At 41.6% G+C, this 13,889-nt stretch overlaps 1 protein-coding gene across 3 annotated transcripts in view; it reads left to right on the top strand.

Moving 5' to 3' along the window:
- LRRK1 (leucine rich repeat kinase 1) overlaps positions 1 to 13,889 on the top strand; it is a 135,355-nt gene that overhangs the window by 20,819 nt on the left and 100,647 nt on the right. For all 3 annotated transcript variants that reach the window (XM_073653372.1, XM_073653374.1, XM_073653373.1), the window contains exon 2: positions 1,449 to 1,592. In XM_073653372.1, the coding sequence (XP_073509473.1) occupies positions 1,526 to 1,592 (67 nt within the window). In that variant the 5' untranslated portion in view covers positions 1,449 to 1,525. The remainder of the gene's footprint in view (positions 1 to 1,448; positions 1,593 to 13,889) is intronic.

The raw sequence follows: 13,889 nt of genomic DNA on the forward strand, positions 1-13,889 counted from the left end.
CGCAAAATTAATGAACATGCTGCGGATTTTTGACCGCAGCATATCCGCTGCGGAAAAATCCGCAGCATGGGCATTGACATTGCGGAATGCCATTGGGGACCATGGGGTGCGGATATACATGCGTTTTTCAAGCGTTTACGCTGCGGAAATTCCGCAGCATATACGCTTGAAAAAAGCTACGTGGGCACACAGCCTTAAGTATTCATCACCAGATGATTAACAGCATAATATCTGGTGGCCCTGCTTTAATCATTGCGTTTTCTGACTTTCGTTGGGTACAGTGAGGGACTCTCCTGATTGAGAGCTTTACCACTGCTATCCAGCACTCCGCTTTATAGGACAGGGCAGTGAATCCTCTGCAGGGAAGGGGCACAACCTCTGACCATTTTTGTGTCGAATCCTCAGTCCATCGTACAGCCTTTCATGGAAGGTAACGTTCACCTTCTTCTGTTTTTGGTTGAGATTAAAGGGCTAGTCCGGACCTCCTCACTTCCACTTTGGGAGGTGAGCTGGGTTACTGATGTCATATCTGCCGGCAAGCATACCCATCTTACTTTATCATAATAGGAAAGGTGTGCGGTACCTGCTGTGGAGTCGGTATAAAATGGACCAACTCCGACTCCTAAAATATATAATAAATTGGGTACAGTAGTTCAATGCAGTTTGTGGGGAATATTTTTTCATAAGAATTTGGGAAAGTTATGAAATGTCCTATAAATGTCTGTCCTATTCCTGACCTAAGGGTGTAGACTTTTAGCTGAGATGAATCTGTGCTACAGTAAATTTATCACTTAAACATGAGCCGTGTATGAGGGAGTCAGAGTCGGTGTCATGGAAATTGAGGAGTCTGAGTCGGAGGTCAGGCTTACCGACTCCACAGCCCTGGTGAACGGAGACTGGTTTACTGATTATGCAATAAATATGAATTAACTGGGTTTGCCTGTTAAATAGGGTAAATGTAGGTGATGGAGCACTTAACCTTGAACGTGACAAGCTTTTCTCCGTTCCCAACCAGCTAGAACTATGGTCATGAATAATTGATTGGCTCCTGGAAGCTGCAATCTATACCCATTAGCCATGTTCCTTGCTAATAATTAGATCTGCTCCTCCCTGTGAAGTAGAGATGTCTTGTCATATTTGCTCCATGATACATTATTCTTACAATTTTTTCTTACTTTTTGCCATCTTTGCATGTTTTTCTGATCCTTTGAGACTTTTAGCTCTTGTTTGTGGCTGCGGTAACTAGAAGGACAAGTGCCACTTATCTGCTGGCTGGTGGCCTCTCGTCTGCAGCCTGTAACTGATTTTCAGCAAAACACCTGTAATTCATGATTCTTGTATGTATTAGTGTGCTTTAATTTTCATCTTTACTATGTCTGTAGTGTGCCTCTGATGTTCTTTATAAACTTGGGCACATTATTAACAGATATTCTCTTATTTTCTGACAGATGGACATTTTAAGCAAGAACGCTTCTGTGTGGTTTGGAATTGAAGCCTTCCAGTGCCTTCAAGCTGGTCATTGAAGATGTATTGGTGTGTGGGAGCGGAGGCATGTGCTGGAAGCCGAGGTGGAAGCATGGATTCACACAATGGTAACTGCACTCTCCTTTTTTATTATGCTTTGCCAATGTTTATATGAAAATTGAGACAGAAAAACAGTAAAAAGGGATTACAGATGACAGAGCAGCTCTTTAGAGTACGTTGTGATCAAAACATATTGATGACCACAGCAAAACTGAATGTGAGCTTTCCATTATGTTCCAGGTGAAACATGTAAAATGTTTCCCCTGTAAAATCTGCGTATTAGAGTCACAACAATTTGCTGTAAAACTAATAAAGTCTCATGTCAATGAACACTTAGACTATGTTCATATTGTGTTTGGTTACAATGGGGGGTTCCATCTGAAGTCTTACAAAATACCAAGGATTGTTTGTTCGCTGTCTCACATCCTCCCTCTATCTTAAACTGAATCTCTCCAAAACTGAACTTCTTGTGTTTCCCCCCTCTACTAACCTAACTCTACCTAACATCGAAATTACCTTGGAGGGTTCAACCATAACTCCCAAGCAGCACGCCCGCTGCCTTGGGGTCATATTCGACACTAACCTTTCCTTTACTCCCTATATCCGATCACTCACTCGCTCTTGTCACCTGCATCTTAAAAACATCTCCAGAATCCGATCTTTTCTCACTTTTGAAACTGCTAAAACTCTTACTGTTGCTCTTATTCACTCTCGTCTGGACTACTGCAACTCTCTTCTGATCGGTCTCCCTCTTACCAAAATTTCCCCTCTCCAATCTGTCCTGAATGCGGCAGTCAGGGTCGTATTTCTGTCCAGCCGCTTCACCGATGCCTCCACCTTGTGCCAGTCATTACACTGGTTACCCATTCGCTACAGGGTCCAATATAAACTCATTGCTCTCACCCACAAAGCTCTCCACAGTTCTGCACCACCTTATATCTCCTCTCTCATCTCAGTCTATCGTCCTACACGTGCCCTCCATTCCACAAATGACCTAAGACTAACATCCCCCATAATCCGAACCTCGCACCTCTGTCTCCAAGACTTCTCTCGTGCTGCGCCAGTTCTCTGGAATGCTCTACCCCAGACGATCCGATTGATGCCTAGCCCCGATGTCTTCAAGCGCGCTTTAAAAACCCCATCTCTTTAAACAAGCCTACCATCTCAAATACCCAGTAAACTAACTTTCCCCTGTTCCCTCCTAAATACTATTCAGAATCTGCTCCCTACTGTTCATCTGTCTCTACACCCTCCATGCACACGATAACTGCACTCGGTAATTGAGTATTGCACTTGAACATACAGGCTGATGACCGGATCAAACAGCTTTATATGATAATCCCGACTTATTATAATTGCCAGACCTGAAATAACAAGCACTTTCCACCTATTGTGTCCCCCCATTTCCTTGTAGATTGTAAGCTTGCGAGCAGGGAACTCACTCCTGATGTAACTGTTTAAACTGTCTCACCTTGTATTGAATTTATTGTCTGTACATGTCCCCGCTTAATTGTAAAGTGCTGCGGAATATGTTGGCGCTATATAAATAAAAATTATTACTATTATTATTATTATTATTATTATTATTAAGTCTTGAAAATTTGGGTGAAGCCGCAATTGTGACTGTTGACTTTAGTGAGGCAGACAGTCACTTTATGCTGTGTTTTTTTCCCTGTTTTCTCAGTATGCGCCTTCTTGAGGGGGCAGTTGATTACGCTTGTGTGCCCCTCTAGGAGGCAGACCCTGCCGAAAAGGAGGCCAGTCAGAGTACAAAGTGACTCCGTCTGTTTCATTAAAGTCATTGGCCCCATTGGGTTTTCCACCTGAATCCCGTTTTTCAGAGCTGTAGATGGAAGCCCTGATGGAGCCACTGACGTGTGACACAAACACAATCAGATCATACCTTAAACGGTACAAAATGGCAAAAGTATGTGGGCACCTCTCCTAATTATTGAGTTTGGGTCTTCCAACTAATATTGGGAAATTGACACACAGTGCATATTTTCATATCTGCTGCATGTCAATTCTTTTTCAGAATTTCTTATGGACTTCACCTTTGCAGTTCAGTATTTGCTGAGAAATCCGCATGTACAGTACAGACCAAAAGTTTGGACACACCTTCTCATTTAAAGATTTTTCTGTATTTTCATGACTGTGAAAATTGTATATTCACACTGAAGGCATCAAAACTATGAATTAACACATGTGGAATTATATACTTAACAAAAAAGTATGAAACAACTGAAAATATGTCTTATATTCTAGGTTCTTCAAAGTAGCCACCTTTTGCTTTGATGACTGCTTTGCACACTCTTGGCATTCTCTTGATGAGCTTCAAGAGGTAGTCACCGGAAATGGTTTTCACTTCACAGGTGTGCCCTGTCAGGTTTAACCGGTTCCCGACCGCCCACTGTAGATAAACGTCGGCGCTTGCTGGGCTCTGTGCAGCGCCGACATTTAAAAACGGTGGGTGATCTCGCAGCACTCAGGACCCTGAGGGTCCTGCAAGCGCTGCGATTCCGGTGCAGAGCGTTAGCTCTGACAGGGAACATCATCGGGACCTGATTAGATCAGGTCCCAGTGATGTTAACCCTTAGCTGTCTTCTATATGCTGCGATCTATAGTGATCGCGGCATATAGGAGACAGCAGGAGGAGAGGGGGTCGTCAACTTACCTCTCCGAAGACCTCCGAGTCCTTCCGGGACCTGGGGTTGCTATGGCAGCTGGAGGTCACATGACCGCCTCCAGCTCTGCCATATATGGTGTCCTGTCTGGCTCAGCTGCAGCTGTAGCCAGACAGGAGACTCTTGACTGAAACAGTCAGGGAAGATCTCATGTAATGTAATGTAATACATGTCTATTACATTACATGAGATCAGTGATCAGAAAAATAAAAATTAATGTCACATACAGGGACTAAGAAAAAATGTAAAAAAAAGTTAAAAAAAAAGTTTTTAAACTATTAAAAAAAAAAATCACAAAATAAATAAATAAAATATTAAACCAATAAATCCGTATATTTTTACAAAACCAGAAAAAGTGCACATATTTGGTATCGCCGCGTCCGAAACAACCCGACCTATAAAACTGTCACACTAATTAACTCCTTCTGTGCACACCGTAATAAAAAGAAATAAAAAACGGAGCAAAAAAATATGCTTTTTCATCATATCGCCAAACAAAAAGTGGAAAAAAATGCGATCAAAAAACAAAATAGAAATAAAAATGGTACCACTGAAAACGTCATCTTGTTACGCAAAAAAAAAGCCGCCATACAGCTCCATCAGCCGAAAAATAAAAAAGTTATAGCGCTCAGAATAAAGCAATGCAAAAAAAATTTTTTTTCTATAAAATTGTTTTATTGTGTAAAAGCGCCAAAACATAAAAAAAAATACAGTAAGTGTAGTATCGCTGTAAACGTACTGACCCGAAGAATAACGCTGCCTGATCACTTTTACCACACGCAGAACGGCATAAAAAAAAACCTCAAAAAACAATTCCTGAATTGTTTGTTTTTGTTAATTTTACCTCCCAAAAAACGGAATAGAAAGCGATCAAAAAATGTCACGTACCCAAAAATGGTACCAATGAAAATGTCAACTCGTCCCGCAAAAAACAAGCGGTCACATGACTCTGTCGGCCGAAATATGGAAAAATTATAGCTCTCAAAATATGGTGATGCAAAAACTAGATTTTGTAAAAAAAGCGTCTTAGTGTGTGACAGCTGTCAATCATAAAAACCCGATATAAATCTGGTATCTCTGTAATCGCACCGACCTGAAGAATAAAGTAATCTAATCAGTTATATCACACTAGGAACGGCGTAAAAAATAAATACAACCAATTCTTCACCTGCTACTGATTTGTTTATTATGTCTCCCAAAGATCGCAGTAAGGCTCTGCTCACATTTATCCTGCGCTCTGCGCTGAGCACTTACGCCAGAGTTTCCATCTAAATCTCTGAAATATGTGATTCAGATGGAACCCATGACGGAAGATTCCCTGTAATTCCCTGCAGATATAGGCCACTGTGGACGCCGTCTAGCCTGGGATCCCACGGTGTCATTTGTTTTAGGCGTGCATAAAAGTGCGGTTGGCCACAGTTTTGTGCACTTCTGAAAAAAAGGACACCGCTAAACAGAGGCCAGACGGAGTCCAGAGTAACTCTGCTGCCTCATTACAGTGAATGGATCCTGCAGGGGTTTCATCTGAATTACATCACTTGGAAATTTAGATTGAAACCCCGATGTAAGTGCCCAGCCTAGAGCGCTGGATAAATGTTACGTAAAATGTTCCCAATAAAAGCTTCAACTCAGTCCTCAAAAAAAGCTAGTCCCCACTCAGATCCGTCATCTGTTAAAAATATAAGGGACTTCCAAGTTACTGGTAGCAAAAAAGCTCTGGAAAAGCAAAATGACCCTTGCCCCCAAAAGAAATTCAGAAAATTTTGTGCTCCCAAATCCAAATGCCTATTCTACAATAATTTGTTCTCCAATTGTCAAATAGCACTCCGTCCCCCCCAGATCTCACCGTATGGCTAAGCGGTACGATACAGCCACATATGGGGTATTGACACTTTTAGAAGAAATTGTGTGACACATTTCGGCACCATTTTTACCCATTGCCCTGTGTGAAAATGTAAAATCTGAGGGTAAAACATTTTTTTGTGGTAAAAATATAATTATGATTTTTTCACTGCCCAATGGTATAAATTTAAAAATTAAAAAATACTCACTACTTCCCTAGATGAATTCCTTGAGAGGTGTAGTTTACAAAATGGGGTCACTTGTGGGGGTTTCTGCTGTTTTGGCATGTCAGCGACTCTTCAAATGTGACATGGTGTCTGCTGCCTTTCCCAGCCAACATAGCGCTCCTTTCTCTTCCGAACCCTGCCGTACACCAAAGCAGTGGTTTTCCCCCACATATGGGGTATCGGCGTACTCAGGAGAAATTGTACAACAAATTTCATGGTGCAATTTATCCTGTTACCCTTATGATAATGCAAAATTAGGGAATGAAAAACATTTTTTACGGGAAAAATGTGAAAATTTTATTTTTACGGCTCAATATTATAAACTTCTGTGAAGCAGCTGGGGGTGCAAGGTGCTCACCACACATCTAGATAAGTTCCCTAAGGGGTCTAGTTTCCAAAATGGTGGCACTTGTGGGGAGTTTCCACTGTTGAGGCACATCAGGAGCTCTCCAAACGCTACATGGCGTCTGCTAATTATTCAAGCAAATTTTACATTCAAAAAGTCAAATGGCGCTCCTTCCCTTCCAAACCCTGACGCGCGCCCAAACAGTGGTTTTCCCTCACATATGGGGTATCAGCACGCTCAAGAGAAATTGCACAAAAAAATTTGGGGTCCATTTTTTCCTGTTACCCCTGTGAAAATAAAAAAAATTGGGTCTAAAGTAACATTTTTGTGAAAAAAGTTAAATGTTAATTTTTTTCTTCCACATTCCAAAAATTCCTGTGAAGCACCTGAAGGGTTAATAAAGTTCTTGAATGTGATTTTGAGCACCTTGAGGGGTGCAGTTTTTAGAATGGTGTCACTTTTGGGTATTTTCTGTCATAAAGACCCCTCAAAGTGACTTCAAATATGATGTGGTCATTAAAAAAATGTTTTTGTAAATTTTGTTGGAAAAATGAGAAATCGCTGGTCAACTTTTAACCCTTATAGCTCCCTAACAAAAAAAAATTTTGGTTCCAAAATTGTGCTGATGTAAAGTAGACATGTGGGAAATGTTATTTATTAACTATTTTGTGTGACATATCTCTCTGATTTAAGGGCATGAAAATTCAAAGTTTGAAAATTGCAAAATTTTCAAAATTTTCGCCAAATTTCCGATTTTTTCACAAATAAACGCAAGTTATATCGAAGAAATTTTACCACTATCATGAAGTACAATATGTCATGAAAAAACAATCTCAGATTCAGTGGAATACGTTGAAGCGTTCCAGAGTAATTACCTCATAAAATGACAGTGGTCAGAATTGAAAAAATTGCCCCGGTCACGAAGGCAAAAACAGGCTCTGGCGCAAAGTGGTTAATAAGTGGGATTTCTTGCCTTTTAAATGGGGTTGGACCATCAGTTGTGTTGTGCAGAAGTCTAGTGGATACACAGCTGATAGTCCTACTGAATAGACTTAGAATTTGTATTATGGCAAGAAAAAAGCAGCTCAGTAAAGAAAAACGAGTGGCCATCATTACTTTAAGAAATGAAGGTCAGTCAGTGTGAAAAATTGGGGAACTTTGAAAGAGTCCCCCAGTGCAGTTGCAAAAACCATCAAGCACTACAAAGAAACTGGCTCACATGAGGACCGCCCCAGGAAATGAAGACCAAGAGTCACCTCTGCTTCTGAGGATAAGTTTATCTGAGTCACAAGCCTCAGAAATAGCAGGTTAACAGCAGCTCAGATTAGAGACCAGGTCAATGCCACACAGAGTTCTAGCAGCAGACACATCTTTTCAACAACTGTTAAGAGGAGACTTTGTGCAGCAGGCCTTCATGGTAAAATAGCTGCTAGGAAACCACTGCTAAGGACAGGCAACAAGCAGAAGAGACTTTTTGGGCTAAAAAACACAAGGAATGGACATTAGACCAGTGGAAATCTGTGCTTTGGTCTGATGAGTCCAAATTTGAGATCTTTGGTTCCAACCACCGTGTCTTTGTGCGACGCAGAACAGGTGAACGGATGGACTCTACATGCCTGGTTCCCACCATGAAGCATGGAGGAGGAGGTGTGATGGTGTGGGGGTGCTTTGCTGGTGACACTGTTGTGGATTTATTCAAAATTGAAGGCATACTAAACCAGCATGGCTACCACAGCATCTTGCAGCGGCATGCTATTCCATCCGGTTTGCGTTTAGTTGGACCATGATTTATTTTTCAACAGGACAATGACCCCAAACACACCTCCAGGCTGTGTACGGGCTCTTTGACTAAGAAGGAGAGTGATGGGGTGCTACGCCAGATGACCTGGCCTCCACAGTCACCAGACCTGAACCCAATCAAGATGGTTTGGGGTGAGCTGGACCGCAGAGTGAAGGCAAAAGGGCCAACAAGTGCTAAGCATCTCTGGGAACTCCTTCAAGATTGTTGGAAGACCATTTCCGGTGACTACCTCTTGAAGCTCATCAAGAGAATGCCAATAGTGCGCAAAGCAGTCATCAAAGCAAAAGGTGGCTACTTTGAAGAACCTAGAATATAAGACATATTTTCAGTTGTTTCACACTTTTTTGTTAAGTATATAATTCCACATGTGTTAATTCATAGTTCTGATGCCTTCAGTGTGAATGTACAATTTTCATAGTCATGAAAATACAGAAAAATCTTTAAATGAGGTGTGTCCAAACTTTTGGTCTGTACTGTAAATCATGGAAAGTTTGCTGCAGATTTACGTGCACCGTATCTTCCACGTTTTGTATATAGCCTTATTGTGCTACAAAAGCTCGGCTATGGAGTAATAGACCAGGCCAGATCACAAAGAAGGGAAATGCTCATGTGCATGAGGTGTAAAAATCACCTATCCTCTGCTGTATTACTCAGTCCAGAATTTCTCTGCCTCTAGAAGTGGTTCAGCAGAAGAACTGTGCATCGTAAGCTTCATGGAACGGTTTTCTAGTTGTGCAGTTGAGCATATTGGGGAATAATCATCGAACCCACCGATCATGAAGGTGTATGGGGCCTCCTGACTGCACCTTGACAGGTCATGTTAGAGGGATAAAAAAGACCAGACATTATGAATTTCAGTGTCTGGCAGTGACGTTTCTTGTGAGATATAGCCATGGGCGCTCTCCGTCTGATTTGTAAAATTGATTTTCTTTTTTTTTTTTTTATAAATGTATTTAGCTCCTGTTTAGAAAGGCATTGTATCCAGTGGTGGACTGTGTGTATATGTATGCGGTGGACTCGGGGCGGCAAGGCATCATTACCATAATCTTCTGGGAAAGAAAAATAGGACAAGTTTTGTTTTCTGAACAAACAGACCAACCTTGTAAAACAAAACAAGGACTATTTATTCTGCAGGTTTCAATTCCAGGATATCGCTACGTGAACATATTTACCCTGAGGAACATATTCTGTGGAGCTGCCTGCCTCTTACAAAGAAAAGTTTCCAGTGTCCGCCAGCTTCACTCCCCCGGTGTACTAATAGTCGTTGCAGTTACACAGGCCAACATGTAACTAACTATAAGGGGTTTTCCCATGAACAAATTACATTTTCATCAATAAATCTTAGAATAATAATAAGTTCCATGATTGCATGTGTTACAAAAAAAAATGTTCCTGTGCTGAGATAATGTTATAAATGTGCTCTTGCTGTGTACTGTGTAATGGCTGTGTCTGACCGTGCAGGAACATGGTCTGATCATACCACATCTCCTGGGCAGGGGAGGAAGGAAAAGAGTATACAGACAGGAAAGCAGGGGAGGAGGCATAATTCACTTATGATAAGTGATTATACAGATGAAACACAGGGTCCGCAGCTGCTACTTTTTGAGATTAACCTGTTTGTTTTATCACAAGTGTTTCTGCCACATCTCCAGCCCTCTGAGCTTATCATAAATCAAGTCAGTGACCTAATTAGCCCAGTAAGTGACACATCGCTGGAAGCCGGTCTCAGCCCCTACATTATGCTTCTCTCATATTAGATAGAAAAAAACCTAGTGACAGATTCTCATTAAAAGGGCTTTTCATTTTCAAAAATCTTTTTGTTATTGTGCTTTTCTCCACGTTCGTGGGTCCCATCAGAGCTTGCGTCTGAACGCAGTCTACTACATTTGGGTGTCAACCTGCAATAGTCATCTACGCCCGAAAATGATGCACATCAGAGCGTATGTTCGCTCTGCCGGCGCAATTATAGTCTATGGCCCCATCAGCACATACATCTGAATCCAGTTTTGGGGGGTGTTTTCGGACACAAGCCCCATTAAGACTCACTGACGTGGAGTAAAGCGCAATGTGAAAGCACCCTAGAAGTTTGACTCTGCTATGTAATCCTGCAGTGCCCCCACAGGATGAATGAAACATTGGGCTGAGTGTGTGATACAGAGACATACTGGGTCCTCCAGAAGGAGAGAGATACTTTGTAGCCTATAAATGAGGGTCTTACAGGGCTGCAATATGAAGGTACAAAGGCTTTTCCCAGCACATTGTCACAATAAAAAAATGTATAAAAATGGACAACCCCTTCAGCGACGGAGCGGTTCTATTGGTAAAACATTTTGAGCCGCTATGAGGATGATGCTTTGGATCACGGTGTTCATATACACGGAGAGCAAGGGTAATGAAATGTTCCCGGTGGAGCATGATGCAGAATACAATCACTTACCTTGTTATTTCTCATTTATCGATAAGTGGCGCAGTGCTGCCCAGCATGAGGGGCTTTGTCATGGAGACGGAAACACATCCTGGCATGGAAAACATGCGTTTGTGCCAACAATATTAAGAAATGAATTATGTCTCCGTCCTGCAGTTTGCGGTCTGCTCCATGGAGGTGGCGAGTGTTTACTGACGGACTTGTTCGTCTGTTGGTTTTACTGTTTAGACTTTAAATTAAAGACTTTGTGTTGGAGGTTATTTATGGTGGATAACTGATAGGTGTGATTTATGCTTCGTGTATTGCAAAGCTGACAGTAGACCAGCATGAGGACGTCAGAAATCATTATCTTCTTTGTTTCTTTACTTACAGTGGCTTGCAAAAGTATTTACTCCCTTGGCATTTTTGGTGTTTTCCTACCCCACAACCTGGAATTTTTTTTTTTTTGCCTACATGCTTACAGCTGTGAACATTTGGTTTTCTTTTTGTGACATGCGGAAGTAGTGCTGTTGCTTCAAAAGCATCCAGCAACTATTAGAAGTAACACAAGCACAGGAGACAGGAAGTGTTGTGCTTCAGAAGCATCCAGCAACTAGAGGGGTTAACACAGTCACAGGAGACAGGGAGTGTTTTTAGCAGAGTCCCAGGGGGATTGTGGGGAACTTGTTATTGTAGTCTGGCTGAAGCCGAAGAGAAAGGTGATGTGTTATCTGGATCTGACAGAAGGCAACTGAACAGGATTCAGATCAGTAGAGAAACTAAACACAGGTCAGATAAACAGTGCGGAGTATTATCGGGCAGGAAGATAAGGACTGGAAGGAATTGGTCACAGGGATCATCTCCCTCATCAAACCCTTCCCCCCTCCATCTCCATGCAGGATAAAGAATGCTGTGTACTATTGAGTCCTTGTGAAGGAAAAGCCTGTGGTTGTATATGCATAGAAGTGTGCTGCTAAGAGATCTAATCTGTGCTGAATTATACTACTGAACAGACTGACGTTACTGTGTCTGCTTTATTAGACTGTACTGTAATGAAGATTGTTGCTGTAGTATCCCTGTATTGCACTGGCCGTGCTTCAGATTAAATTTCACTGTTAAACTGTTGAAAAAGACTCTTGTCAAGATGTGTCAGGTCAGCAACTGAATCTATCGTGTGCCTGAGAGAAGCTGCAGCCTATGGTCGCCCTGAGTAACGGTTCCCCCAGGATTCCAATGAATTCATGAAACCCTTCTCGCCCTATCTGAACCTAGTGGCGGGCGTGTAACATTTTTATTGTGAAAAAAATAGGACAAAATAGCTGAAAACTTCACTGTACATAACTATTATCCCTCCCTAAAGTCAGTACTTTGTAGAGTCTCCTTTTGTGTCAATTACAGCTGCAAGTCGCTTTGGATAAGTCTCTATGAGCTTTCCACATCTTGCCACTAGGATTTTTACCCATTCCTCAAGGCAAAACTGATCCAGCTCCTTCAAGTTACATGGTATCCTATGGGTGTGGTCAAATCTGACCAAAGATTCTCAATTGGATTAAGGTCTGGGCTTTGACTAGGCTACTCCAAAACATTTACACATTTTCCGTTAAACTTCTCGAGTGTTGCTTTAGCAGTATGCTTTGGGACATTGTCTTGCTGGAAGGTGAACCTCCGTCCCAGTCTCAAATCACTGACAGACTGAAACAAGAATATCCCTGTATTTCACACCATCCATCTTCCTCTCCCTCCCCCCCCCCCCTCGACTCTGACCATTTTCCCTGTCCTTGCTTCCAAAAAACCTTCCCACAGCATGCATGTTGCTGCCACCACCATGTTTCCCTGTGGGGATGGTGTTCTTGGGGTAATGAGCAAGGGTGAGCACCTTAAGATAATTTATTTTATTCAACAATAACAAGACACTCCAAAAACATGACTAAAAACATTTTAAAAGGCACAAAAATATGGCCATTATGTAACAAAACCGACCTAATCTGGATAGGACCTAAATCAGCCCAACCTATGGTTCCCTGGTACCTCAATAAAGCAAAATGTGCTGAATGTGAATTTGAGTCCTATGTTTGTAAATACTGCCAGATAAGGATAACTCATAAAGTGCACTAAGCATGTATAAAGTGCAATGTGAAATCAATATTTCATATATATAGCAGTAAATTAGCATATATGCATGAAGAACAATTATTGTGCACTGTATATAAACAGTGATACTTAATAGGGCATTTAGCAGTACATGATTGATACCCCAAATCTTTTTGGCATAAGAAAAATAAAAGCTAAATAGCTACACGTGCACTCAAAATATACAATACCAGCACGACCAATGTAAGTATATCAACTTTGGAGAAGAATATCACATGGAGGTACCAAATGGTGAATATCACACAGGAAAGGTGTTCCCCCACATGTATCGCCGCTACCAATGTGACTTCATCAGGTTCAGAAACAGCAAAGAACATTCGAAGCTAGTCTCAGATAATTGTTAAATAATTATTGAAAAATACCTTGTAGCTGGAGAGGCGGTCATACACACAATCATCCACGGATCACACTCACATCGTATGCAATGGAAAATCTACGCAACAGCGCATGCTCCGGAACTACATAAAAATGGCGACTGAAGAGCGCAAATAAACACGAAAGCGCATTCTCCACAATTAAGGGAATGATAATGACAAAAGGTTGTCTTGCATGTGTCCTGGTTAACAGGCAAACGCATGCGCTGTAAACTTTCAAAATTAATTGATGCGATATAAGAAGAACCAAGACATTATATGCATGCATTTCTATAGAATGTATTATTTTTATTTAATATTAAGAAGGCAACACTAGAAAATAAAGGATTATAAATTCTGTATTTTTCGGATTATAAGATGCACTTTTTTTCCCACAAAATTTGGGAGGAAAAAGGGGTGCGTTTTATAAACCGAAGGTATCTTACCTGGAAGGCCGTGGCGGTAGAGCAGGGTCACAGGAGCCAGGGTCACTGATTCAGGAGGTCGGCGGTGGCAGGAGGAGTTGGGCAATGCTGCTGGCCGCGTCCTCTCAGAAG

The sequence above is a fragment of the Phyllobates terribilis genome, unplaced genomic scaffold (genome assembly GCF_046119375.1).
Source record: "Phyllobates terribilis strain yellow unplaced genomic scaffold, ASM4611937v1 Scaffold_11__3_contigs__length_659146591, whole genome shotgun sequence".
NCBI classification, from domain to species: Eukaryota; Metazoa; Chordata; class Amphibia; order Anura; family Dendrobatidae; genus Phyllobates; species Phyllobates terribilis.